The sequence below is a fragment of the Myxine glutinosa genome, chromosome 1, assembly GCF_964187855.1.
Source record: "Myxine glutinosa chromosome 1, kmMyxGlut1.1, whole genome shotgun sequence".
Classification (NCBI taxonomy): domain Eukaryota; kingdom Metazoa; phylum Chordata; class Myxini; order Myxiniformes; family Myxinidae; genus Myxine; species Myxine glutinosa.
The window spans coordinates 103,654,424-103,682,303 of NC_136261.1; the positions used below are offsets into that span (position 1 = coordinate 103,654,424).

Here is a 27,880-nt window from a genome sequence, read left to right on the forward strand (position 1 = left end):
CGATCGGGTGCCGGTGGGAGAGATATAAGGGTTAGAGTCGACCCAGGACCCCAGGGAAGTGTATATGGGGGAGAGGGAGGAGAGAAATGAGGATGTGGTTGAGGGGGTATCAGGTGCACAAGATGGCGCCCTCGCGCACGGGGTTGTAAAGGTACAAAATGGCGCCTCGCACGTGGGTGCAGTAGCCGAGCTCGCGCTACCAGCGGGCTTTGACATGCAGGGCCTCATGGCGCAAATACAGGCAATCATCCAAATGGGGAATGTAGGATTGGAAAACCAACTTGTATTGTGGGAATGAGGGCTGATAGTGAGCGATTGGGAGGCCAAATGGAAGCAATGAGGGACGAAGCAAGGGGTACCAGTGAGCAATTGAGAGACGGGTTAAGTAATATGGGAAATAAATTTGAGGGGTTAGGCAATAAATTTGAAGGTTTAGACAATAAATTTGAAGGTTTAGACAATAAATTTGAAGGTTTAGACAATAAATTTGAAGGTTTAGACAATAACTTTGAGGGGTTAGACAACGGGATGAAAGAGGTGAAGAATGGGCTAACGGGGTTAGAAAACACCATGGAAGGCAAATTGAGGGAAATAGGGGAGCAATCTGCCCGGGAAATTAAACAGATGGGAGAGCAGATAGAGGAGGTGAAAATCGGGTTAGAAACTAAATTGGATGCCCAGAGGAATGATTTGGAACAGATGAGGGCAGCATCTACCAAAGAGATGGGAGAAATGGGGGAGGAGATCAGACGAGGTGTGGGCAAGGAGTTTGCGGGGGTACGCGAGGAGGTAAAGCGAGGTGAGGAGCGTATGGAGAAAGAGGTGAGGAATAATACGGCTAGGTTACAGGGGGGCATAGAGGACCTGACACGGGGAGTAGAACAGCTGACGGTGGGACAAAAGGAATTAGTGGAGCAAGTGGAAAAGACCACTGCAATAATCGGGGGGTTAAAGGCGACGCAGAAGGAGATAAAGAACGAACTCATAGCGACAAAGAGGGAATGTCGGATGGTACATGAGGGGTTGACAAAGAGGTTGGACGAGGTAACAGAAGTAATGGAGACGAAAGAACGGGAAGTAAGGACGCACATAGAAACGACCAAGGTGGCCTTCGAGGAAGAAATTGAGGGGGCGCACCGGGAAATAAAAGAGGTTAAGCAAAAATTAGAGGATGTGGAAGAGGGGGTGAGTGAAATTAAGAAGAGATGGAGGGAAACCCAGAGGGAGATAAAGGAGGAGGTGATGGAATATGTACAAGGTCTGTGTTCAAATCATGATGAGGTGCTCACTAACCAAATAAAGAGTTTGCAGGTGGCGGAAGAGGAGCGACGACGAGGTGCCAAGGTGAGTGGCGATATACTCGGAAATGTATATGGTGTGAGGGGAGATTCAGTCGGCTTGGGTGTTAGGGTAGACCCGGGTGTTCGTGAGAGGCCGCGGGTAAGGTGTGCGACAGGTACAAAGTGTAAAGGAGGAGGTGTGTGAGGAGGTCCGACTATGGGGTGTGTGAGGAAAAAGTGCGCGCCGAGGAGTGAGTGTGCTGTCGAGAGTGAGTTGGTCGTGGCGCGTGTGCGGGGGGGCACATGGAAGCGCGTAGTGGGGAGTGTTACAGAGGATGTAACGAAAGAGTGCACACCTGTGGTGAGTGTTACGGAGGGTGTAACGGGAGAGTGTGCGCAAGATGCACGAAAAAGGTGTGTAACAGAGGAGTGTATGATTACAGAGTGCGCTGTCGAGAGTAAGGGTGAATGCGCGACCGAGTGTGGTGGTGAGAGTCGTGAGAGTGACACGGAGCACGAGTTGGTTGTAGCAGGTGAGCGAGGATGTACACCTGGAATGGAAGGATGCACACCTGGAATGGTCGAGCGCGTGTGGGAATGCACACTTGAGTTGGTATTGGAGCACGTGATTGGGTGTGCGGAGGAGAGCACACCCGTGGTTGTCACAGAGAATGTGACCGAGGAGTGGGTGCGAAGAGGTGTGTTGGTGAGGTGTGCGAACGACGAGTGTGTGCTAAGGTGTGCGGTGGTCGGGTGTGTAACGAAGTCTGTGAGCGGAACAAGAACAAGTGCAATAACGAAGTACGCGGGGTGTACGGGCGGCGTTGCAGCGCCGAGCTCGGTGAGTGTGAAAGGGGTCGTGTATGCGTGTGAACCTGCAGGTGAAGCATCGACGTTAACCGGGTTAGCAATTAGACCGACGGTTAGCCGAAGCGAGCCCGCGGTTCGTGCCGGGCTTTGTGTGCGGCGGGAACCAGCGGGGATCGTAACCACGGCGGTTCCGAAAGAACCGCCGAGCGGGATCCACGCCGGGCCTCGCTCCGAACGGTTGCGTCCGTGCTCCACTAGGCGGAGCGGGCGGCCCGGTTCGAGGAAGGGTCGGCACGGCGACCCCTTGTGGTTGAGACGTCCCGTCAGGGCGAGATCGGGCCATCGGACGGCTCCGTGCCAAGATGGTGCGTGGAATCTCGGCCCGAGTAAACCTTCCCTGAACCGAGTGCCGGACGGATCCAACCGCGGGAGACGAACAACCCGCATTCATTGCTCGGCTTTGCGAAACCGGGCTTTGGAAATGAATTGGCGCACCGAGAGGCTCAAGTGAGTAGACGTGTGAGGGTGGTAGCCGTAGTGAATTTGACAAGCAAAATTTATGATTGGCAAAGGATTGGTAGAAGGATTGGCAGTGATTGGAAAATTTTTGATTGGCTGGAATTGGATGAGCCAAATTTATAGTAGAAGATGCCCGATGTGGTGGGATGGCAACTTTGCCATCTCTCACAGGCGGGGGCAAATGAGCTATAGTTTTATGGGGTTTGGCAGTGAATGCTCGTCGAGGGAGGGTTTGGATAATGTATAGGGACCTAGAGATGACCATAGGTAACTGGAGATTTAAGTAGCGACTTTGGACAGGTAGTGGGGACATAGAGAGGGTAGCTGGATTATAATAACGAGGGAGCGCAATAGTTTAAAGGGGCGACGGGGAAGCGCGAGTTTTAGCAGGGCACCAGGTAGATCAGATGATGCCGTGTGTGTAAGAGTATTGATATGAGGCATTGCGAGGCAATGCTCGGGAGAGATGTGTGTGAGCGTGGGAAAATCTGGGTGCCTGAGGCAATGGTTTTGAGAATCGAAAGTGTATGGAGCAGTGTACGAGTAAGTAATGGTGATTGTATGTTGTGTTGACCAAATGGTCCTGGGAGGAAGGAGGGTGCAGGTAGCACCAAGAGTGATGGCACAGGTGTGCAAATACAGGTGAATGGAGAATGGTTGTATGGAATAAATGGTCTGGAATACATGGAGTATGGAATGGATGGGGTGGAGTGAGTATGGTGGAAACTGTGGAGTGGAGTGAATGGTGCGAAGGTGTGTATGGGGAGGATGGACCCCATCACGAATACCCAGGGAGGGTAGTTTAAGAGTTAGGTAGAGGGTACAGGTAAATTGTGGTTGGATATTGGCATCTGTGGTGCGTGTGGAAGAATGGTGTTTGGATGGGTGCATTAGTGACGTGGAAATGGCTGGGCGTGTGGCCTGTTAGTGTGTGTAGTTGAATGGGCACTCTGCCACTGTTAGGATGTCGGCCAGGTGAGGCCGCAGGTGGGCTCTGGGAGCCGGTAGAGTTGTGGATGGGGCCCGAGGATCCAGAGGACAGACCCGGGTAGCCCAGTGCCAGAGAGGGCACCGAGTGGGGAGAGCACCAGAGGGCCTTCCCCAGTTAGATAGGTTAGGGTAAGGAGCAGGTAAGCTCAGAGGCAACTGCAGTGGTGGAGGTGTGCAGGTGGGTAGACCTGCTGGGAGAGCCACACGACCCAGTCTTGAAATTGTGCAAAGGCACAGGGAGTCGAATCGGGGGAGTGAGACCCCAAATTGAGGAAGCACCACAGTTTGGTCAATGGGAATTTGGTTCTTAAAACCGTATAGAGTAAGATTGCCAATGGATTGGCAGGGAAAAGACCCCGGGTAGTGTAAAGTGTATTAAAGTCATTTAGAGGATAGTTAAGATTAAGGATCTCCTCGCACCATCTACATCCACTCACCTGAGGTGACGAAACTCCACACCATGCCATGTTTTTTATTTTTCTATGCAAATGTTTGGATTGTGAGACGCATCATGACGTGGGTGAGACATTGTGCTTTGTTGTTCCATCTCTTCCTCCTTAAGAGGGATTGATGATGAATTGGGTGATGGCAAATTTGGTTAGAAATAGGGATTGTGGTGACGAATTTGGTACAGGGGAAATATAGGGAAGATGAGACAGTCGTGACGAATTTGTAAATGTGTAGGTTTTTGTAAATACAGGGAGGGGCAAGGGGGGTAGTGTAGGTCACATGTGGGGGGCGTATGGTAGGGACGAGCTTTCTCACTTCGCTCTCCGTACGCACCTCGTTCTGCATTACCTGTTTTGATGTGTACCCTTGTGACCTTACCCCTCCACTCACCTGTCTTCTGTTCCCGTCTCCCACCCGAGGACTGTGCTCTCTGGGCACCGAGGGGAGCGTGCGGGAGTCCGCCATTGTGTGCCCGAATCCTTGCAACCAGCTGCCTGCATCCACGCACCGCTTATGGACCACATGTCTGTGGCTGAGCACCACTTATGGACCCCACGGGTTGGGGCATGGCCCCTCTGCTGGAACCGGCCATGATGGCCCGAGATCTTGCTGGCGGACCTTGGTAACATGGCACCTATGCCATACAGGTGAACCACCCCGAGTCGGCCCCTGTGGGCCATAAATAAAAAGTGGACATGTTTTGTGCTTTTTATGTCCAAATAGGCCGCCAGAAAGAAGACAAAGGAAGACAACATCTAGAAGAACAATAGCCAGCAGAGGGAGCCGAAGAGGAAGACCAGCACCAGGGGTTGTTTTCTTTATTATGAACTGTGGTGACTGTGCACTGACTGGTGCTTTATGGTGCTCTTTGTTGGTACTGGTGCGTCGATGCAGCACAGGCTGTCTCCCCCCCCCCCCCCAAAACAACAATCACAGGTCCTGGGTTCGTTTTGTAAATACAATTAGCGTCATCTGTAAATAATGCTCCCCACCGTTCATGTTTAGTTTGAAGACAATTCCGCAATTCGGTTAGCTGTGGGCGTAAATCAGTTAGATAGGGTGCAATGCAGCAGGGGGACATACTTATTTGTGTTTTAAAACTGCAGCACTCAGGGTCAGGTTAATTGTAGAGGGAATTACACCTACGTGTCACACTAAGTAAGTTTTATAGGCCCGAGGACGTGCCTGGAGGATGAGGGTGCAGTGTTGCCGATTTGTAATTGTTGTAAATATCACCCTCCGTAAGTGTAATGAATTCTTGTAAATATCTCCGTTTGGTGTGTAAAGGTCAAAGGTCGTCCTCCTTAGTTACTCCATATACATACACGTAGCCAATCATATACCCTTTTAAATAGTTATTTCTTTATTCTATGTGAGTTTAAGGCTCTGTTGCCCATTAGTTGACACTCCATTGCACCGAATTCAAATAAGGTAGAATCCCCTGAAATATCCCCATGGCCTCCGAAAACCTGCCAGCAAGGCGGCGGTCGCCGCTGCTGCTTTGGGGTTGTGTTCTTCGCCGCACGACTCCATTAGCCACGAGGTAATCTCGGAGAAAAGGGGGGAGGAGCCACCTTGCAGGCGTGTCTCCGCCCCTCGTCATCGGAAGGAGGAGTGAGCCAGCCCTTGCCGACCAACCAAGGATGAGTGGGTATGGCTCAAGAGGGTGGGGTTATAAAACCCATTGCATCAGCCCCCACGGGGAGATGCGTCAGAGAACCCGTCACGCAATGCCCCCACGTCAGATGCGGCAGAGATCGCAGCTTGAACCATCGGAGCTTGAACCCTCGCAGTTTTGACCACGGCAGCTTTGAGCGGTGATGGCAGTTGCAGCCTCGAAGCAACGTCGCCGTACGAGAGACGGTTGAGGAGAGTCGGCGGCTGCCCAACTCGAGCCGCGATCATCCCAACCACCCGGATCCTTCCCGCCTCGTGATCCCACCTCCTCGTCCGTCCAGCCATTCCTCTGCTCCAGCTGAACCTTCCTCTCCTTCCCGCCATTCGTTCCTGCCTTCATTCCCCATTCGTGTGAGTCTGATTGTCGTTTGTTTTGTGTGTCTTGTCCTGGGTTAAGTAAGACTGTTTATAGGTAAGCTAATATTTGCACTGTGTCTCCTTACTCCTTTCTGTCTTTATTTTCGTATTCTTCCTCCTTCCTTGGTTTCTTTTGACTTGTAAATATTGGTAATAAATTATATTTGTATTTCCTACCTTTGTCCTTCTTCTTCATGCTCGTCCGGTCGCTTTAGTGATTTCCCCATTGAAAACCTGTGTCACGATTTGGCCAACGTACAAGAATCGGGTCTAGTTACTTGTTAATAGTTCGTGCCGCGGTTGCTAAACCGCTCGGCAATTAACATCTGTCCGCGGTCGCGAACGGGGTTGCGCCCCTGCCTCTTCGGAGGGAGCTGTGCAGCGTCAGGACTCACGTCGGTCAGTCACGAACAAGGGGACTAATCCCCCCTTCTTAAGGGGAAGAAGGCCGACGGAGAGATCCGTAACTGTATGTATGTATGTATGTATGTATGTATGTATGTATGTATGTATGTATGTATATATATATATATATATATATATATATATATATATATATATATATATACATACATATATATATATATATAGTTACGGACACGACTTAAGATGTTGCTTGACCGAGCGGAATGGCCGCCGTGTTCGCACAGTTTACCCGATTACCCCCAACTCACCCGATTCCACTCGAACGTTGCCCGAATCGCGCTACACTAAATCAATGATGGAAAGGACACAACGGCTGGGATAAATGAAACGACACAAGGGGTACAGTTCTCAAGACCTCCGGAGGAGGATATAATTGGTGATGCAGAAAAGGGGTAGATTACAAGGTAAGAGGTAAAGCACAGAAAAGATGGGCACTTAGACACAGTCTTATCTTATCCCCGACAGACCACAGACAAACGGAACAAGACTGACTTACACAGGGATTGATGGCAGGGAAGGACAGGCAGTCGATAGCACAAGGTGCACCTTGGCTCAGGGGCAGAATCAAACACGGTCCGGTCCAGAGATGCGGGGAGGTATTGCAGCGCTCGGAGGTGGCGTCTCTCTTCCTTCAAGTCCAGCGCGCATCTGACGTCACCTCCCTCTTTCTGCGCATGCTCAGCGGGGAGTGACACGCCCTCGGCTCGTTGGCTCCGCCCCAGATGGAATCGGTCCGCCGCTTCTATTGGGTGCGGGGGGTTACCGGGCTCCGCCCTTGACGAGGAGCTGACAGCGAGCCCCTACGTGGTAACCCCGTCGGAGCACATGTTCGATGGCGGCTAACCAAGCCGGAGTGAGGACGCGCACTCCCCGTGCCGCCGCTGTTGTTGTTGCTGTTGTTGTTGTTGTTGTTGCTGAACCGTGAGGAAGAGCTGCGGGGAGGTATTGGGAGGTCCTAAACTTCCTAACGGTGCCATACAATCACATTCTGGTGCAACGAAGAGTCAGAATTAATGGAAACGAGTCCTTAACTGACATAGACTAAGAATAACTAGCAAGATGTCCTATAGTTGTCTACGTGAGATGCGGTGGACCTGGATGCGACATTTAATGGGGGAAATAGGGGAAGGTCGGGTCTACAGAGTGTTGTTTACAGAAAATGGGACTAGGGAATGGGGGATTGGGGATAGTTGGGAAGTATTGGGGAAATAGGGGAATATTTACAAGCGGATATGGATGGAGGCCAATCTCATATCCGCAACAATATATATATATATATATATATATATATATATATATATATATATATATATATATATATATATATATATATATAGTTGTGGTTTTGAGAGCCCCTCACTTTGTAAATAAATAATCACTTCTTGTAAATATTCCATCATTTAAAAGGTCAAAGGTCGCACCCATAGTTAGGCCATATGCAACACGTAGGACACCATAGGACTGTCAGTTATTTCCTTAGTATGTGTTTCAGATAAGGCTGTGTTCCCAATAGTTGAATCTGCGTTGCATTCATTAAATAAGATAGGCCCCATTCCGTCCATTTTGCCAGTCTCTCTCTCCAAATTGGTTTACGCACCTCTGCTCGCCCAGCAGCGTTCACTGCCTCGCTCCAAACGCCATTACGCACGCGGTCAAGCTTGGAGAAGAAAGAGGCGGAGCACCAAGAACGAGGCGTGGCCCTGTCAACGAGCCGTCAAGGGCGGAGCCGGTGAGCCCTCGCTATCCAACCAGGGCTGAGGTGAGCTCACTGGCGGGCGTGTCTCTATGAAGCGCGCATTGATTTAAAAGCGCGTTATATAAGCGCAAGCGCGAGGACTGCGCGGGGAGAGCTCGAATATCAAGGACTGCGTGGGGAGAGCTCGAATATCAAGGACTGCGCGGGGAGAGCTCGAATATCAAGGACTGCGCGGGGAGAGCTCGAATATCAAGGACTGCGCGGGGAGAGCTCGAATATCAAGGACTGCGAGGGAAGAGCTCGAATATCACGAACTGCGCAGGGGACCGTTGCTATTGAAGGAACTGCGTGGAGACGTCTGATTCACGTTATCCAGAGGACAGCGCGGAGGCGCGCTTGTTTCAACGAACTGTGCAGGGAACCATTGCTTTATACGAACTGCCGTTTGATACGGACCTTGATTGATTGGGAGAGAGAGAGCGTTCGGCACGCTATACGTACGCGGCATTCCAGCCCCTCGCATATGTAAGGTCCGGTCAACGCCAACGACACGCGAAGCTGCCTGCAGTTCTTCGGCTGCGGACCCAGAACCTGGACGGAGTCGACCTGCCTGGACCCATCTGCCTGGACCTTCCTCCCCTACCACTACCATCCCGTGTGAGTCTGTCTGTTTGTCCAGGGTTGTAAGTAAGACTGTATCGATAAGATTGCCCTGTGTCCTTTTGCTCTTCTTCTTCTTGTACATTCTTTCCCTTTCCTCTTCTTCTTGGTTGTTAATAAATTCACCTGTTCTTTCTTGGTTTTTCCCGACTCCGATCGCATCCGTCTTTTCTTTCAATTGAGTACCTGTGGCACGATTTCGGAACCGCTCAGGATCGGGTTTAGTCACTTGTTAACGGCTCGGATCGCGGATTGCTAACCGCTCGGCAATATTCCATCTTATCCGTGGTTCGAGTGGGAGTTATTTCCCTGCTCGCAGTCGGGGTTAGTAAGTAGGTATTTGGGACTTCATTGATGAATCACCCTAGCTGGGAGGAGCTAGGAGCATCATAATTTCCAGGATTTGGGGACGGCCAGCTTAAAAGACAAGGGGATTAACCCCCCCCCCCCCCACCCCCCCTTGATAAGGGGAGCGCCGACCCCCGAATCCGCAACAATATATATATATATATATATATATATATATATATTTATATTTATATTTATATATATATATATATATATATATATATATATATATATATATATATATATATATATATATATATATATACAGTGATCCCTCGTTTATCGCGGGGGTTACGTTCCAGAACCCCCCGCGATAGACGAAAATCCACGAAGTAGCGACCATATTTTTATTTTATTATTTATATATATTTTAAAGCTTTATTACCCTCCCCACACTCTTATTAACCTTTCCCACACTCTTATTAACCTTTCTCACACTCTTATTAACCTTTCCCATACTCTTATAAACACTTCCTATACTCTTAAACACTTTTTACACTCTTAAACATACGTAATTTTAACAACATATAAAATTCTAATGGGTACTCACCATTGAAGATACTGTAGCTACCCATGGGTCCCCCAAGCAAGACCAGCATCAGAATCTCCTTGCTCCAGCCGGTGACGTCACCGGCGGGGATCCCCGGCGCGAGAGTGGCTGGTCACGTGACCGCTAAAGCGTGCCGCGCTTTGCGGGTATAATCAGCTACACCTGTTGATCACGTGACCACCGAAGCACGCCACGCTTGAGAGGCGTGGCTTTCGGTTCCTGGTTGTGCTTTATAATGCAGCCCGATATTAAAACGGGCTTTTCAGTGTTCCCGAGTTGGTTTTGAGAATAAATATCTTCTCGGACGAGTTTGTGTCTTGCCCGTCATTTCGTCCGTATCAAGCAAGAGCCCCGGCTCTTCAATACATTACTACAACTTGCGTGATGAAGATGATGATGAATTAGCTGTGCAGTACTGATGACGATGAAGGTGATGACGATGATGAATGTACTGCACAGCCAGAAAGAGCATAACAGTTACCCATTACGTGGGTAACTCGCGCAAGTGGAAGCTGCCGCATCTGCGTTTTCCATACGCACGACTCTTTGTCTACCCTTCTACTGTACACTATGTACAGTATTTTATTTCTTGTAATATGTTTTAATTACTGTATTTTTCTTATTTCTTTACGTTTTTTAATTTTTTAGGCTAGAAAATGCTTATTTTACCACAAAAATATTTAAAATAATAGTATATAAAAATACATTTATACCGCAAAATCCCGCGATATAGCGAAAAATCCGCGATATAAATTTACATATACTAGCGAGAAAAACCCGCGATGTACCGAAGCCGCGAAAAGTGAACCGCGATATAGCGAGGGATGACTGTATATATATATATATATATATATATATATATATATATATATATATATATATATATATATATATATATATATATATATATATATATATATATATATATATATACAGTCATCCCTCGTTTATCGCGGGGGTTACGTTCCAGAACCCCCCGTGATAGGTGAAAATCCGCGAAGTAGAAACCATATATTTCTTTTATTATTTTTATATATTTTAAGCCTTTAAAAACCCTCCCCATACTCTTATAAACCTTTCCCACGCTCTTATAAACCCTTTCTAGACTCTTAAACACACTTTTGAGACCCATCCTTACGTATTAGAAAAATATTTGTACGTGTATATATAGCTGTACAGTATATTTGAAAATACTGTTATAGATACTGGGTAAGTATATCAATAATAGTTTTTACTGTACTGCACAGCAAAGAAGAGCATTACAGCTCTTCTGAAGGCGCCACTTCAGCAGGCGCCTTGTCAGGTGGTGCAGTATCTTCGTCGTCGTCCGGAACTTCTTTTCGTGCTGAAGATGTAGGCGTGTCTTCTTTCTTTTTTCGGGTGAGGAACAGTGATGGGCAGTTGCTGGCGCTGCCTTTTCTTCTGGGCGAGGAGGTTTTTATAGACTTCAATGCCTCCGTTGATTACATTTCTGAACTTCAACGAACGAATCATCTGGGGGTCCCATTCTTCAGCCCTTTCCTTAAGTTCTTTTGCCATTCTCACTAGGGTTGCGAGGCGTTCCAGTGATAGGCCTTCTTCTTCTTCATCCCCTGGACCCTCTTCTTCCTCTTCTTCTTCCTCACTTGCTGACTTTGTCATCTCCGCCAGGTCTTCGTCCGTTAACGGATCTGAGTGGGTCTCGAGCAGCTCCTCAACGTCATCGGGAGTCATATCGTTGAAGCCATCTCCTCCCAGTAATTTTGCCAGCTTCACTGCCTTATCTACTGCAGAGTGGTGGACTTCGTCAGGAGAGAAACCCTTGTACACGTAATCGTGGACTACTTCTGGCCACAATATTTTCCAGCAGGCATTCAAAGTTTCTGTCTTCATCTCCTTTATGGCCATCTGAATATTTTGCAGACACGTTGCAATGGTGTACTCACGCCAGTACGCCTTCAGCGAGAAGTTTTCGTCCGAGTCCATAGCCTCGACCAGGTGCTGCAGGCTGTTTCGTGTATAAAGTGCCTTAAATGCGCGAATGACGCCTTGATCCATGGGCTGTATCAGCGATGTGGTGTTTGGCGGTAAGAACTCTATTTGTACGCCATCATACGACAGGTCGAGCGCGTGACCTCCTGCATTATCCATGAGCAACAGCACTTTGAACTCGAGTCCTTTTTCTTCGAGATAAAGCTTGACCTCGGGAATGAAGCACTGGTGGAACCAATCCGATGTGAAGAGTTTCGTAATCCAGGACTTCTGGTTGTGCGCATCCAATACACTGGCAGCAGGTTCTTATTTTTGTTTTTGAAGATCCTTGGGTTTTTGGACTTATAAATAAGACCAGGCTTTATCATAAAGCCCGCAGCATTCCCACACATTACTAAAGTCACCCGATCTTTGTGGGCCTTAAATCCAGGGGCTCTGGCTTCCTCGATCATGATGAAAGTGCGAGACGGCATCCGTTTCCAAAATAAGGCTGTCTCATCCATATTAAAAACTTGTTCAGGCTTATAACCCCCTATATAACGAAATCATCTGGGCAAACTAGCGCAAGCAACCCAAGCTTGGTTTTCCATACGCGCGATTCTTTGTCTACTCATTTATAATGCGTATTTTATTTCGATTTACTGTAATATTCTTTTAATATAGGTTTTAATTAATGTGTTATATTTTTGTTTATATTATTATTAATTATTTAGGCTAGAAAATGCTTATTTTACCGCAAAAATAATTAAAATCTAAAAAAATAAAAATACCTATAGGCCGCAGAATCCCACGATATAATGAAAAATCCGATATATAATTTTACATATTATACTAGCGAGAAAAACCCGCGATGTACCGAAGCCGCGAAAAGTGAAGCGATATAGCGAGGGATGACAGTATATATACAGTGCATTCAGAAAGTATTCAGACCCATTCACTTTTTTCACATTTTGTTAGGTTGCAGCCTGATGCTGAAATCGTTTAAATTCATTTTTTCCCTCATCAATCTACACTCAATACCCCATAATGACGAAGAGAAAACAGGATTTTAGAAAGTTTTGCAAATTTATTAAAAAGAAAAAACTGAAATATCACATTTCCCTAAATATTCAGGCCCTTTGCTATGACACTTGAAATTTAGCTCAGGTGCGTCCCATTTATCTTGATCATCTTGGAGATGTTTCTACATCTTGATTGGAGTCCACCTGTGGTAAATTCAATTGATTGGACATGATTTGGAAAGGCACACACCTGTCTCTATGAGGTCTCACAGCTGACAATGCATATCAGAGCAAAAACCAAGCCATGAGGTCGAAGGAACTGCCTGCAGAGCTCAGAGACAGGATTGTGTCGAGGCACAGATCTGGGGAAGCCTACAAAACAATTTCTGCTGCATTGAAGGTTCCCAAGAGCACAGTCGCCTCCATAATTCTTAAATGGAAGAAGTTTGGAACAACCAGGACTCTCCCTAGAGCTGGCCGCCCGGCCAAACTGAGCAATCGGGGGAGAAGAGCCTTGGTAAGAGAGGTGACCAAGAACCCGATGGTCACTCTGGCTGAGCTCCAGAGATCCTGTGTGGAGATGGGAGAAACTTCCAGAAGGACAACCATCACTGCAACACTCCACCCATCTGGGCTTTATAGCAGAGTGGGCAGACGAAAGCCTCTCCTCAGTGAAAGACACATGAAAGCCCGCTTGGAGTTTGCAAAAAAGTACCTAAAGGACTCTCAGACTGTGAGAAACAAGATTCTGTGGTCTGATGAAACCAAGATTGAACTGTTTGGCCTCAATTCTAAGCGTCATGTCTGGAGGAAACCAGGCACCGCTCATCACCTGCCCAATACCATCCCAACGGTGAAGCATGGTGGTAGCATCATCATGCTGTGGGGATGTTTTTCAGCAGCAGGGACTGGGGGACTGGTCAGGGTTGAGGGAACAATGAACGGAGCAAAGTACAGAGATATCCTTCATGAAAACCTGAAACAGAGCGCTCAGGACCTCAGACTGGGCCGAAGGTTCACCTTCCAACAGGACAATGACCCAAAGCATACAGACAAGAAAACGTGGGAGTGGCTTCGTGACAACTCTGTGAAGGTCCTTGAGTGGCCCAGCCAGAGCCAGAGCCCAGACTTGAACCGAATCAAATAACTCTGGAGAGACCTGAAAATGGCAGTCCACCGACGGTCCCCATCCAACCTGACAGAGCTTGAAAGGATCTGCAGAGAAGAATGGCAGAAAATCCCCAAATCCAGGTGTGCAAAGCTTGTCACGTCATACCCAAGAAGACTCGAGGCTGTAATTGCTGCCAAAGGTGCTTCAACTATGTACTGATTTAAGGGTCTGATTACTTATGTCAATGTGATATTTCAGTTTTTTCTTTTTAAGAAATTTGCAAAACTTTCTAAAATCCTGTTTTCTCTTTGTCATTATGGGGTATTGAGTGTAGATTGATGAGGGAAAAAATGAATTAAAACTATTTCAGCATGAGGCTGCAACATAACAAAATGTGAAAAAAGTGAAGGGGTCTGAATACTTTCTGAATGCACTGTATATATACTCAATAAATTTGAAGTTGAGATCAAAATATTAATATGGGGCAAGAGTACAGAAGGTCAGCTTTTATTTCTTGGTATTTCTTTCTTGGTATTGTAGAACAATAGCACTTTTTATGTTCAGTCCCCAAATGTAATTTAACACATGAGGTTAAAATCCGCCACCAAATATATTTTCATATTGAACCAAGGACAATTCTGCCTGGAGGAGTTTTAGTGCTCTTTCCTCAGCAGAGTCGGCGAATAATCAGTCAACAACTGCCAATTATCCCAAACAAATACAAGTTCAGCTTATCTCCAAATTATCAATTTATGCAGACAAGGCAAAAACACCTTGAGATCACCTTTTTTCTTAAATACAAGTCATTTACTAGCTGTTCCGAATAGTCCAAGACACGACGACTTTTTTTTATTTTTCTAATTTTGCGACCCGTGAATTTAATGCACTTGTTACAATATTCATTCAAACCGACTCTGCCAGCAAAATGGAAGTGTTCAGATTGCTCCTTGAGCCTCATCATTGGCAAAGCAACGGCCATGTAGAGGCACAGTTATGAATGGTGGTCTGTGCAGCATCGGCATGTTGTCATGAAGGATGAGGAAGCCTTTGTCAACATTCCCTAGTGCTCGTCTTTAACAGCCTGATGCAATTTTTGCATGAGGGTGACATAATATAGGGTATTTCAAAAGTCCAGAATCATAGGGATATTTATTTTACAATCTTATTATAATAATTGCTAAAATTGCGAGCCACTGGCATGCAAACACATCAATTCTTGTATGTAGGTTTATTTGAACGTTTCGTAACATTGACACATCAATTTTAGCACATTAGTTTCTGATTTAATTATTTATATCTTCAACAGTCGTGATCTCATTGTGCAAACCACTGATTTCAGCTGTCCCCAAAGGAAAAAGTCAAGTGGCATTAAATCTGGAAAAAAGATAAATATTTCCCATGATTCTGGACTTTTGAAACACGCTGTATTCTCCTGCGATTGTCATATTCAGCAGGATTCCCTTGGTAGCTCAGAAGCCATGACCTTGCCAGCTCAGAGTAGAGCAAGAAATTTATTGGATGATGGAGATCCCATGTGCTTCCATTGCATGGATTCCCGTTTGCTTTCAGGATCCCTGTGTATATTTCAGTGACCTCAACGTGGCAATCCTCCATGATTAATGCTTCGACCTGGGAAAGAGTTTGTGGGTTGGTTGTTGCATCGACCAGCCACCCAGAGCTGGATTCACCTTGAAAGGACTCGCATCTACCCTTAAAGTGATCTGCCCATGTGTCTACTGTAGAATATGAGGGTGACACATCGCGATGCGTGGCCACCGGTTATGGGTTTCTTTGGAGCTGCACCTCCTCTGCATAAAACTTTGATGACACCTTGATGCTTGATTTTGGTAGGGTCCATAATTGTATGATGCACCAAAACATCTGGATTATACTCAAAAACAATGTCAGATTAATGAAAATAAAGGCATATAAACAAGCATACATGCAAGTTTAGAATGGGTGATAAAAACGTCGCTCGGGGGTATCAATGAATACTCCATCCCCAGAACCTTTTGAACACCCCTCATAAACATGAAAATGACGACGTTAAAGTTAGATTCTATTTGGCGATCGCTTACTTGGCAACCCTTGAGGCTCGTGCTGGGACTCGGAGTTGAAACGGCCTCCCAACGACGATTCTCCAACTCTTCACTCAGATGTCGAAAGAACTGCAGTAGGGTCATCACGCAAGGGTGGAATGCAGTTCATATGTATCCCGACATTGATAGACGCAGCATCAACAATGCTTCACATTTTACTCTCCCCCACTGTGCAATGCAAACTTTAAACTGATGCTCCAACGTCATCATCAGGCTGGGTAGCTCAAAGAGTGTGTGGGATTAAAACAGCTTTTCACAAGCCTGCTGGTCAGGTCTGATATTCATGGAATGATTAGGGTAGGGATTTAGAATGTGGCCAGGGTATTGCCACAAGATGGTGTACTCCTTTGGAAGGTAGTGAAGGATCTTTAATGTCCAATATAGGCTGCAAGCTGAGGCCTGAAATAGTGCCAAAAAAAAGAGTTTCGTTCCGAACTCGTGGGACTACGATTTCTATGCATTTTTTTATTGTACATAACATGCCTGACCTTGTGTTAAAAGTTTAACTCTGAAATCCTGCCAGTTTCCGTGAACGACCACGTCAAACTAGGTCATGTAGAGTCAAAAAGGAGGATTTTTAGCTCCGGTGCCGACTTTGCGGCGTGGTATCTCCGTCAGTACATATAATTCAGCCTAGGAATTTATGCTAGGCACAGACCTCCTATGGTTCTGTGGCCATGTCAGTTTTGAAGGCTCTTACTTACGTGCGCATCATGCAGCGGAAATGTAAAAAATTTACTTTTGTCGTACGTACGTACTGTAAAATTCAATGAATTTCTCCGAAATTAACCCAAAATATTTTCGAAACCATCAGAGATATCCTCTCGAAAATGGGTAAGCTTGGCATATGGAAGGGATACTGCTTATTGACGACGTTTCGTGGTTGTCTGGAAAACAACGGATGAAGGGGGCGACACTAAAAATGCCTCCAGATGCATATGGGGACTGCATGATGACCAGGGATAGCATAGTGAATGTAGACTAGCGAAGCTTGGTATTATGGTCGGCGGTATGAATCCGATGAATACATGATAATCCATCGATACAATAAGTATCAATCCATAGATAATAATAAGGCAGTAAGGCACACACCTGAAGTAAATCGCATGATAGTTTATTCACCGTCGTGTCAATACGCAAAGATACAGGCTTCGATGTATGCGAAAATTCTGAATGTCCACGGGCTCAAGTAGCACAAATCTTCTTAAAATTTCAAGGCAATCGGATGAAAATTGAGGATTTTAGAAATTCGACAAAGTTGGTGAACTTTGGCCTATGTTGAGTCGTTGACCTATTGACCTTTTGATCCCAAAAACAATAAGCTTCTTGCTTATGATCAACTCTACCATTTGGTGAAATTTCGTGAAGATCGGTTGAAAATTGTGACCTGGAGGCCCCAGACAGACAGACAAACAGAAAAACAGACAGGCAGACAAACAGACAGAATAACGCACAAGATCAAGCAATATACTTGAAAAATCTCAGGTAGAATTAATCAGCAATTATTTAGCTCAGGGAGAACAGCAAGGTGATCGTGAGTATTTTATTATTAAAATTAGTATACAGTGCACGTTTTTATGCCTCCGCAGGACGGTTGTCCGTCCGGTTGTCGGTCCGTACCAGACTTTCGTTTCCAGAATAACCGCTTATGGGATTGGCTTATTGGTATGAACTGTAATAATTGGTATGATAACAAAATTGGTATGAACTGTAATGCAAAGATGAACTGGTTCGATTTTGGGTTGAAAAGGTCAAAGGGACCATGGTCATGTGACCTTTAATTTAAAATCTTGGTTTCCACAACTTGTGGACGGGCTCGGTCGAACCCTTCCCCCTCCTCCCCCCAATGCAATTCTGGGGCAAAATCTTCCCCATTCTGTCCTGCTGCCCGGATTCGTCAGGTCAGCACTTTATTAGGGTCAGAGTGCCGATGGGTCCCCGTGGACCGTCCCTTTCCCTCTTGTCCCTGTTTCTCTCTTTCTCCAATTCTGACGTGGCCCTGACTTCGTGAAGGTGGGTCACACCATCCTCGATGTGGGGGATCTCTGGGTCGTTTCTGGGAGATCGATCCGCTGTCTTTGTGTCACGGGCTTGTTCGAGAGAACTGTCCGAAGTGATACAACAACAACCAAATTTGACACCACAATGGCCTGCTGTGCAAAGATGGACAGATTAAATTTTTGGGTGTAACAGGACATGTGCCCGTTGAAAATATTTTTGCAGATCATAACTCGAGTTTGAAACATCTGAGGTTTTACCTCTGTCATGTGACCTTTAATCGAGATCAAACGTAAACAGTGGGTTGACATCGAACGCAGGCGGACGCATATCCAATATCACCCACCGATGCAGACATTGTACAACAGAGCTCGTTTTGTCCCACCCTGCACAATAACTTGGGGTATAATTAGCAGTGTAGGTAGATCCTAGACTCGTGGAGGTAGATCCTAGACTCGTGGAGGTAGATCCTAGACTCGTGGAGGTAGATCCTAGACTCGTGGAGGTAGATCCTAGACTCGTGGAGGTAGATCCTAGACTCGTGGAGGTAGATTCTAGACTCGTGGAGGTGTATCCTAGACTCATGGAGGTAGATCCTAGACTCGTGGAGGTAGATCCTAGACTTGTGGAGGTAGATCCTAGACCCGTGGAGGTAGATCCTAGACTCGTGGAGGTAGATCCTAGACTCGTGAAAGTAGATCATAGACCCGTGGAGGTAGATCCTAGACTTGTGGAGGTAGATCCTAGACTCGTGGAGGTGTATCGTAGACTCATGGAGGTGTATCGTAGACTCGTGGAAGTAGATCCTAGACCCGTGGAGGTAGATCCTAGACCCGTGGAGGTAGATCCTAGACTCGTGGCGGTGTATCATAGACTCGTGGAGGTGTATCGTAGACTCGTGGAGGTGTATCGTAGACTCGTGGAGGTGTATCATAGACTCGTGGAGGTAGATCCTAGACTCGTGGAGGTGTATCATAGACTCGTGGAGGTGTATCGTAGACTCGTGGAGGTGTATCGTAGACTCGTGGAGGTGTATCGTAGACTCGTGGAGGTGTATCGTAGACTCGTGGAGGTGTATCGTAGACTCGTTGAGGTGTTCAATAGACTCGTGGAAGTGTATCGTAGACTCGTGGAGGTGTATCGTAGACTCGTGGAGGTGTATCGTAGACTCGTGGAGGTGTATCGTAGACTCGTGGAGGTGTATCGTAGACTCGTGGAGGTAGATCCTAGACTCGTGGAGGTAGATCCTAGACTCGTGGAGGTAGATCCTAGACTCGTGGAGGTGTATCATAGACTCGTGGAGGTAGATCCTAGACTCGTGGAGGTGTATCATAGACTCGTGGAGGTGTATCATAGACTCGTGGAGGTGTTGGTGAACTCGACATTGACCAGATGCTGGTGTCTGTTGGCAAGATTGTGACACTCACCGTCCAATTTCAGCCACGTCTGCAGGCATTCACGATATTTACTCCATCTAAGAGGCGTAAACGGCGAAGTTATGTCATTCACGACGTGTTCAAAGTGCATGAAGCACTTTAAACGCGATTTTCCCGAGGCCATGACTAAACATTCAGCGCGACATGGGCGCCACCATTTTGTATGTCATGTGACCCAAGCAAGTGTTCTGATAGGCCTAGATTCAAAATTAGTGCCTTCGATGCAAGACAAAGTAGTGCGACATAAACGCGTGGAAAACTTTCAAACTGACAGGATCTGTTAGTTAAACTTTTTGTATGTGCTACAACTCGGCACGTACTCAGATTACCAGTGATTATTTTTTAGTCTCTCTGACCTCGGAACGGGATTGAACGATACACGGTGTCAGCTTGAGGCCTAATAACAAATTCTTGCAGTTGAGGAATGCGACAACATCCTTCCGAAGAATGGTGCACTTGATTCACCACCCTGCCTGTGAGGGCACCAGCATTACAGTTTATAGTCAGGCTGGGAATTGAACCGAGAACACACAGCTGAAAATCGAGTCTGCTACCTCTGAGCTATCATGTCATTGCCATTCCACATTGTCACGTGATATATAAGTTTGCTGGAACAAGCAATACCCACTAAACCCACGTAAGCACGAACAAGACCCACGATCATTGGCTGATTAAACACAATCGTCTCATTCGCAGAAAACTACAATCTGCTGCTCATGTGTTTAAATCAATGCATGTGAATAGCACGGCTGATGCACCTGTTTTGAGCTACAATTGTCATGCTGACAAGAATATTGAAAGTGTGCTTCAAAATGATGCAATAATAGCATCAAATGAGCCATCTTGCTGCAATCTATGCACATGTATTTGTCTTTAAAAGATGTCATCTTGCATGTTGCATGAAAATGTCATCTTTCACTTTTATTTGTACTAGTACACCCGTTCCCCACGGGGGCGGCAGGAAAGGTCATTCCTCGCTGGGATATATAGATTACAGTATATCTACGGTCAGGCCTCAAGAACATTGGGGGAGGGATTGGGGGGGGGGGAGGGTGGTGAGAGAAAAGGAGGGATGTGTTCAGTTACCAAGTTTCTTAAACATTCGAGCAAGCACTCCATTCAAAACTGTTGATAAGGAATGGATGGCTTGGCAAGCGCAAGCTAGGTGCTTGGTAATTGAATACACCCCAGGCTTCCTCCCTTTCATATTAAGGAAACAGCAGTAGCGACTGTTTCAAAAGGCCGCCACAAAAAACACCACGTTAGCGGCAGGAAGGGTCATGGTATTAACCCTTGTGGGGTATATAGATTACAGTAGATTTTAGCTCAGTTCCGTAAGTAAAATTTGCCTCACGATATCGGGATTCCTCCAAACTTCTTTCAGTTTAGTGTTAAACAGCATTAGCGACTGTTTAAAAAGGTAATCACATGTGTTTGTAGTTTATAATATTTTAATTTCTGGTCGGGGCTGGTTCCCACACGAAAATGGCATGATAAGCTATTTATAAACATTAACACGGCGTTTGTTCAAGGAGGAAACACCCCTTGGGGAGGTGGGACATTATTAGTATTAATATTGTTTTGTAATAACATTAATACAATGTTTTTGTTATTAGAAGCGTCCTTGGAAAAACGTCACATTCAAGCTATCTTAACATAGATATACACCTCAACACGCATCCCCATTGGCGGGGAAAACCCCTTTGGTGGAGAAAACAACCTTGGGGAGGGGAGGGGGCGAATTAATTCGCTACAACCTTCATGTGACCCTTAGTCCTCCTGTTAAGTTTGGTTGAGATTGGATAAGTAACAACCGAATGTATCGCAGTCAAAAATTGTCAGACAGACAGACACCAAATTGCGTATTTTAGTGTGATTTATATCTTCAAAATGCTAGGGTCCTACACTCGAAGATGTTTCATATTATTTGGAATATAATAATAATAATAATAATAATAATAATAATAATAATCAATCAATCATCATCATCATCATCATCATCATCATCATCATCATCATCATCATCATCATCATCAATGCTGGCAGACGGGACCAGTTTAACATCAACCCGAGGGACAGCAAACTCATTGATGAATCGCCCTGCCTATGAAAACGACGGCATGATACTTTATAGCAGAGGCGAGATTTGAACCCAGCCGAAACAGCTCAGAGGTGAGTGTGCGCACCTCTCGGCAGCCTTGCCAGCTTATGTGTAAATTATGCTTGCATAATTATGCTTTTGATATTAGACATACCGGAGCATTCCCATACTCGCGGAAGGACAGGCGGATGTAGTCATATTGGCTTGTAGCAAGGGGGCCTGGAATCCGCTCTGGCAATGCTTTTTCCAGATGGAGGACAATTTTTGGACTACTGTGAGGGTACAACAAGAGGGCATGATGTTGATGTTAGAAGGAGGAGGGTCGAAGAAAATTTAAGAGAGCAAGTTGTGGCATGTATCTCTGGCCTTTTAGTTCGCATAATCCAAATATCAGAAATATGAACCCACTTTCAAGACTTTCCAATAACAATCATTTATCAAGATAAATAACAATCAGTGTCGACAAGTATGATTTTAAACAACAAAATAAAGTCAATGGCATAAGAAAAATGTTGGGTGTTAAGTGTTTTAACTATAGAGTACATACACATAATTCACAAGAAGATGCACAACTCTCTTGCTCACACAAAAAGAACCACAAGATCCTACTCAAGCTGAAGAAAACGTACGGTCACACACCCACACTGTCCACCAAGTTTCGTCCGAATCCGTCCACAACTGATTGAGATATCGTGCTATATATCGTTCTTTGCCATGTCTCTCAATGGTGAAGAATCACTTTTAAAATTCTCAGACCCAGATCCGAATCCGGATCGTCACCAAACTCCAATCATTTTGTCCATGTCACATAACAAAGCTCTCCACCAAATTTTGCCCGAATCCGTCCACAACGTTTTGAGACATCCTATTCACAGACAGACAGGCAACAGACAAACAGACAAGTGTGAAAGCATCGCCTCCATCTACCTTCGGTGGCGGAGGTAAAAATACCTGTTGCTGAATATTGAAGGTTGTTCTTCATCAATCAACTTTATTAAACGCAGAGGTAGACTCAAAACACATTCCTGGAACAAAAATACAAATAAAGATAAACATAATAAATAAGTTACAAATACACCAAAAGTCAAGAGAAATGCAAAATTTAAATTGATGATTTCATATCACATTTTTGGCAAAATAGTTGTTAGAATTATTTGCAAAGACAAAAAATAGTTTTTTTTACGATTGAAAAGGCATTTGTGTCAAGAGTTAACTTTAAAAACATGATAACAATTACAATTCACAATGAGGAAAGTAAAAGAAGAAAGAAAAAAATGTAGCTTTCAAACAATCTCACCAAAAATCTGTACAAACAATGGAAAACCCCACAGAAATGAAAGGATTCTGTTAAAAGTCATGATTGGAAGGGGATGGGAAGAGGGGGTTGGGTGAGGTGAAGCACTACATTGATGACACCCTCTAAGCGAACTTTAAGAAGCGTGACATTGACACCGTGAACTAGAAAGAGCAAAACCAACACAGGTCCACATGGCTGTCTTGTGAGAGAAGACATACACTACTTTGAGGAAACTCACCTTGCCCTGGAAGCTCAAAAATGGCAGAAACAAAACGAAAGGGAATGAGAGCACGGAAATCACGGTCCAACTCTTCCCTTAATTAACGACCACCTGCGGCATCTGTCAAAGAGTCTGCGGCTCAAGGATCAGCCTTCACTGCCACCAACGGACTCATCAATAACCCCCAAACATTACCCTCGAAGAGCTAATCGTCAACCTTAAGGGATTGCCGATAATGATGTATCAAGACTGTGGGGATAAAGGGAAGCAATGAACAGGTGCTCCAGGAAAACCTAATAAACTGGAGTATCTACGAACTTGAAAAGCACCGTTATCTACACATGATCCATTAGGTTATATAGGATGTGCAGTGCATGTAGTTAAGAATTTTGGTCAAAGTATAAGCTTGACTACGTCTTCATTTCACACAAATAATATGTAGTCTAAGGCCCCAGTCACACCGGGCCTGCGACCAGGTTACGACCTAGCTGCGACCGAAAAATGTTGGAATCGCGGGCAAATCGTAGAAAGAGCGCGCGACTGGTCGCAGAGGTCGTGGGTGATCGCCAGAGCAAAATCATTCGCAGCAAGATCGATGGTCATGTTCAAAACTTCTGACCTGCGATTCCAAATCATCGTAAGAGGTCGCAGACAGGTCTTACATGGTCATACCACCAGTCACGCATGGCCGCATCACCAGTCGTGCATGATCGCGGGTCAAGTAGTCGCACGATTGGTCGTGCTACTGCTCCTGCCACCTGACGATTGGTGGTGCCACCTGTCGTACGACCTCACGATCGGTAGTGCGACCAGTCATGACCTGTCCCGACTGGTTGCACGACCTTACGATTGGTGGTACCACCAGTCTTTAGCTCGCAGACCAGTATATTTGGACCATTATACTATAATATTATATTATTATATTATATTATATTATTTTATACCATTCGCGTGTGTTAGGCGTGTGTTTTGCTGTGCGTGTACAACAATGTTTTTGTCAGTGTTTAAGGGTTAGACTGTGTTGACAAGACGCTCGCTAAACGACTTTAGTAAATTCGGTCCGATGTTTTGATTTAAATCGCTTAATTCTTAAACAAGGGCTGGCAGGTACACAAACTCGGCTCCAAGCTGTCTACCCTGGGTTCGAATCCCAACCAAGCTATAAAGTGGCATCGTGGTGATCCATAGGCAGTGTGAATCATCATTTCCAGGATCGACGTTAAACGGGAATCCCGTCTGCTGGCGTTAGTTGGTAGACCCCACGCCACGGTGTCCTTCACGAAGAGTAGGCGAGCCATCACCGGCATCCTGAATAAAGTACAAATTCCTGTCCGAAATACTTCTGGGAATGCAATGGCAAACCACCAGTACAGTGTGACGATTGTCAAGAAACTGTTTCGGTAGGACGGAGTCTTTGTCATACAGTATGGAGTATGGGACTGTACATCAGAATCCTTTAACTTTAACACGATATAAATAAATATTTAATGCAGCATGTCATTCTATTCTTCAACACGATCTTCTTCCTGTGACTTCTTCTTCATTAGCCCACCTTTCTTGAGGGGTCCGGCCGGGGGAAGCTTGGTCTGAGTTTGTCACGAACCGGTTGGCCAGGCCTGACGTTCCACTAGTCAGGGCAAGGAGTTGTAATTTGTTGAGGTTGCCTGCGATAGCTCGCCTACTCTTCGCGAAGGACACCTTGGGGTCTTTAACGTCCACAAACGAACGTCGGCAGACGGGACGTCCGTTTGACGTCCATCTGAGGGATCGTAAACACATTTATGACATTTTATAGCTGCGTCGGGAATCGAACTCACGACTGGCTGCGATCGATCTTGCGAGCGGACGCAGGTCGCCACGATCGATCGTACGAGCGGTCGCAGGTCGCCACGATTGATCATACGATCGGTCGCTGATCGCCACCACTAGTCGCACGATTACCTACGATTGATCTTGCGATCGATCTTCTCCAATCGTTGGTGATCGCATGACTACGCGTACCACCAATCGTACGATGACCTACCACCAATCCTAAGAGCAATCACAGTATGCGATCGCAAATGGACATCGTAGCAAACATTGACGATTGGTCGTACCTCGGCCAAATTGCCACCAATCGCACGATCCAGAAAACGTACGATCCAGTGTGACTGAGGCCTAAGATATTTTAAATTTCCTTTTCAGAAATCTGTGATAAAAGTGTCTGTAGTCGCTTTAGTGAGAAACAAAATCCATAATACACAAAACAATCATCTGCATAACTTAGCTGTATGACCTGCTTATTATCACGTACTAAACCCAAACAATCTTTCTCACCTCATTGGGTAAACCAACGACAGTATTCTCTTAGTAACGATTAATTACCAACTTAGCAATAGTGCAACCCTAATCACAGGGACAATCACTGGTTAGTTCCCTCCCACAAATAGTAAGATTGAAACAAGGGTAACACAATTTTTAGCCCTATCTATCAGTTTTACAGAAGACAATTATAAAAGGACCAAAGCTGCAATCACATAAATGACTAGAACGGCACCCGGTAGAGTGCATACCTCCACCAGGCTTAACAGTTTACGTTTTGTATTCCACTGATAGGCCGGATCTGCTGACCTGAACCAAAATCGAATCAGCTTGTTCTTGTCATATAACCAACTCATCCGCCACGTTTTATCATAATCCATCCGCAACTTTTTGAGATATCATGCTCTATATATAGTTTTTGGTCCCATTTCTCCATGGTGAAGTCACTTGTTAAATTTTTTTAAATTCTAGTACCGAGATCCGGATTCGGATCTTCACCAAAATCAAATCAATTCGTCCTTGTTACACACCCAACTAGTCCACTAGGTTTTGTCTGAATCCGTCCACGACATTTTGAGATATCATGCTACGTATATCGTGTTTAGCCCTATCGATCAATAGAAGAATCACTTAAAAATTATAGTATCCAGATCCACATCCGGAGCTTCACCAAAATCTAATCATTTCATCCTTGTCACACATCCAACCTCTCCACCAAATTTCTTCCGAATCCGTCCACAACTTTTTGAAATATCCTGTTCACAGAGACAGACAGACAGACAGACAGACAGGGGTGAAAACATAACCTCCGTGCACCCTCAATGGCGGAGGAAATGAAAAGCATTTGAAAGCATGAAAATGCATTAAATGCACTAAATCACATTACCATGTTTTTGCTATCTCTCCAAATCAGCCGATGGGTGGTGAGGATGAGGATGCCAGAATCAAATCCCGACTGCAACAAAAAGAAGCAATTCACATCAGATCTCAGCACGATACATTAAGCAAGGTGCAGTATTTACACATCAAAGACGAATTCGACATTACCAGAAAATAAAGGCAAACTCATTTTATTTGTCAAAACACTGAAGTATAGTAAAGTGAAGTGCTTTCCTCGACTTCACCTTTAATATCATGTTTTTACATGACAGCTGACTCTTAGTGGGACTTCAGCATTTTCACATGCAGGACAAAGACATTAATAAATAGAACGTCACTCGGTAGAGAGCGTACCTCCGCCAAGCTGAACAGTTTACGCCAAGCTCCCTTAATTCCCATACACTACCAACTTCCTTTCTCCATTACCCCCTTAGTCCTATCTGTCCAATCCTCCTCTTTCCCTTCCTACTCATGAATTAACCCTCCCCCTATTGCCAATAACATAGAAGGAAAGCTTATTGACTGTTAAAGGGTTTCTTTCTACAATTAATGGCTCCAATTTTTAATGGAACCAGAGTTTCGTAAACCCCTAGAAAAACTAAAACACTATATAGAATAAAAATAAATCTTTTTTTTCCCTCCAACACTCCAAATATCCAAACTGTATCAATTTCCAAGCTACATCTCGGAGACGCAAGAACTTTCAAAATTAAATTTTGCATCAATAATGTGAATAAAAAATATGCGGAGTTGTCGTAATTTATTATGAGGTTGACCTAATTTTAAGGTCATAAACTAATTAGTTATTTTAACATTTTTCACCGTAACTCGAAGAAATTTTGTCCGATCGGAACAAAATTGCTGTCTAGATAGCCTAGTGCAAGTGACATTTACAATTAATTTACATCATACCCCGCCAAGTAAAAGATAAAAGGTCAAATGGGGGTCTGAAAAAAAAAATTGTTTTTTATCATCACTCAATTTTGCCAATGTAGAATCTCAAAGGCCGCTTGGCCTTCCAAGATGCTCTTGCATAATAGTGTAGCTGCACTGAAGTTGTACACCTGATATTTGATTTGTGTACACCTTGACCTACTTTTTTCGAATCGTGACCTATTTAAGAAATAACACCTTTTTCATCACAACTTCAATAATTTTCTTCCAATTTTCATGATGAGTTTAATGGGTAGATTGTAGATGGGGACACATTCTATTAATTTACACTCCATCCCTAAATGTTGAAGGTTAAGGTGATGTGGCGGTACAAAGAAAATATTGCCATCTTTGGATCACAGGCCAAAGGTAAGTCACAGGCCATTGTCAAAGGTAAACCTCCCTGGTCGGATTTCCCTTGATGATTTCTTTGTGTTCGCAGATATCTAGTTACCTCTGCCACCAAAGGTGGATGGAGGTTGTTTTCACCCCTGTCTGTCCGTTTGTGAACAAAATATCTCAAAAAGTTGTGGACGGATCCGGACAAAATTTGGCAGAGATGTAGCGTATGTGACAAGGACGAAATGATTCGATTTTGGTGAAGATCCGGATCCGGCTAGTAGAATTTTTAAGTGATTCTTCACCATTGGGAGACAGGGCCAAAAACGATACATAGCAGGATATCTCAAAAAGTTGTGGACGGATTTGGACGAAACTTGGTGGAGAGGTTGTGTGTGTGACGAAGACGATTCGATTCGATTTGGGTGAAG

General features: G+C 45.2%; 1 protein-coding gene across 1 annotated transcript in view; it reads right to left on the reverse strand.

Annotated features, from left to right (window-relative positions):
* Positions 1-27,880, reverse strand: part of VPS36 (vacuolar protein sorting 36 homolog) — a 58,242-nt gene that overhangs the window by 29,574 nt on the left and 788 nt on the right. Inside the window, exons 2-5 of the mRNA XM_068097592.2 lie at positions 26,185-26,253; positions 22,432-22,505; positions 21,635-21,752; positions 15,925-16,014 (exon numbers count right to left, since the gene is read on the reverse strand). Of these exons, the coding sequence (XP_067953693.1) occupies positions 15,925-16,014; positions 21,635-21,752; positions 22,432-22,505; positions 26,185-26,253 (351 nt within the window). The remainder of the gene's footprint in view (positions 1-15,924; positions 16,015-21,634; positions 21,753-22,431; positions 22,506-26,184; positions 26,254-27,880) is intronic.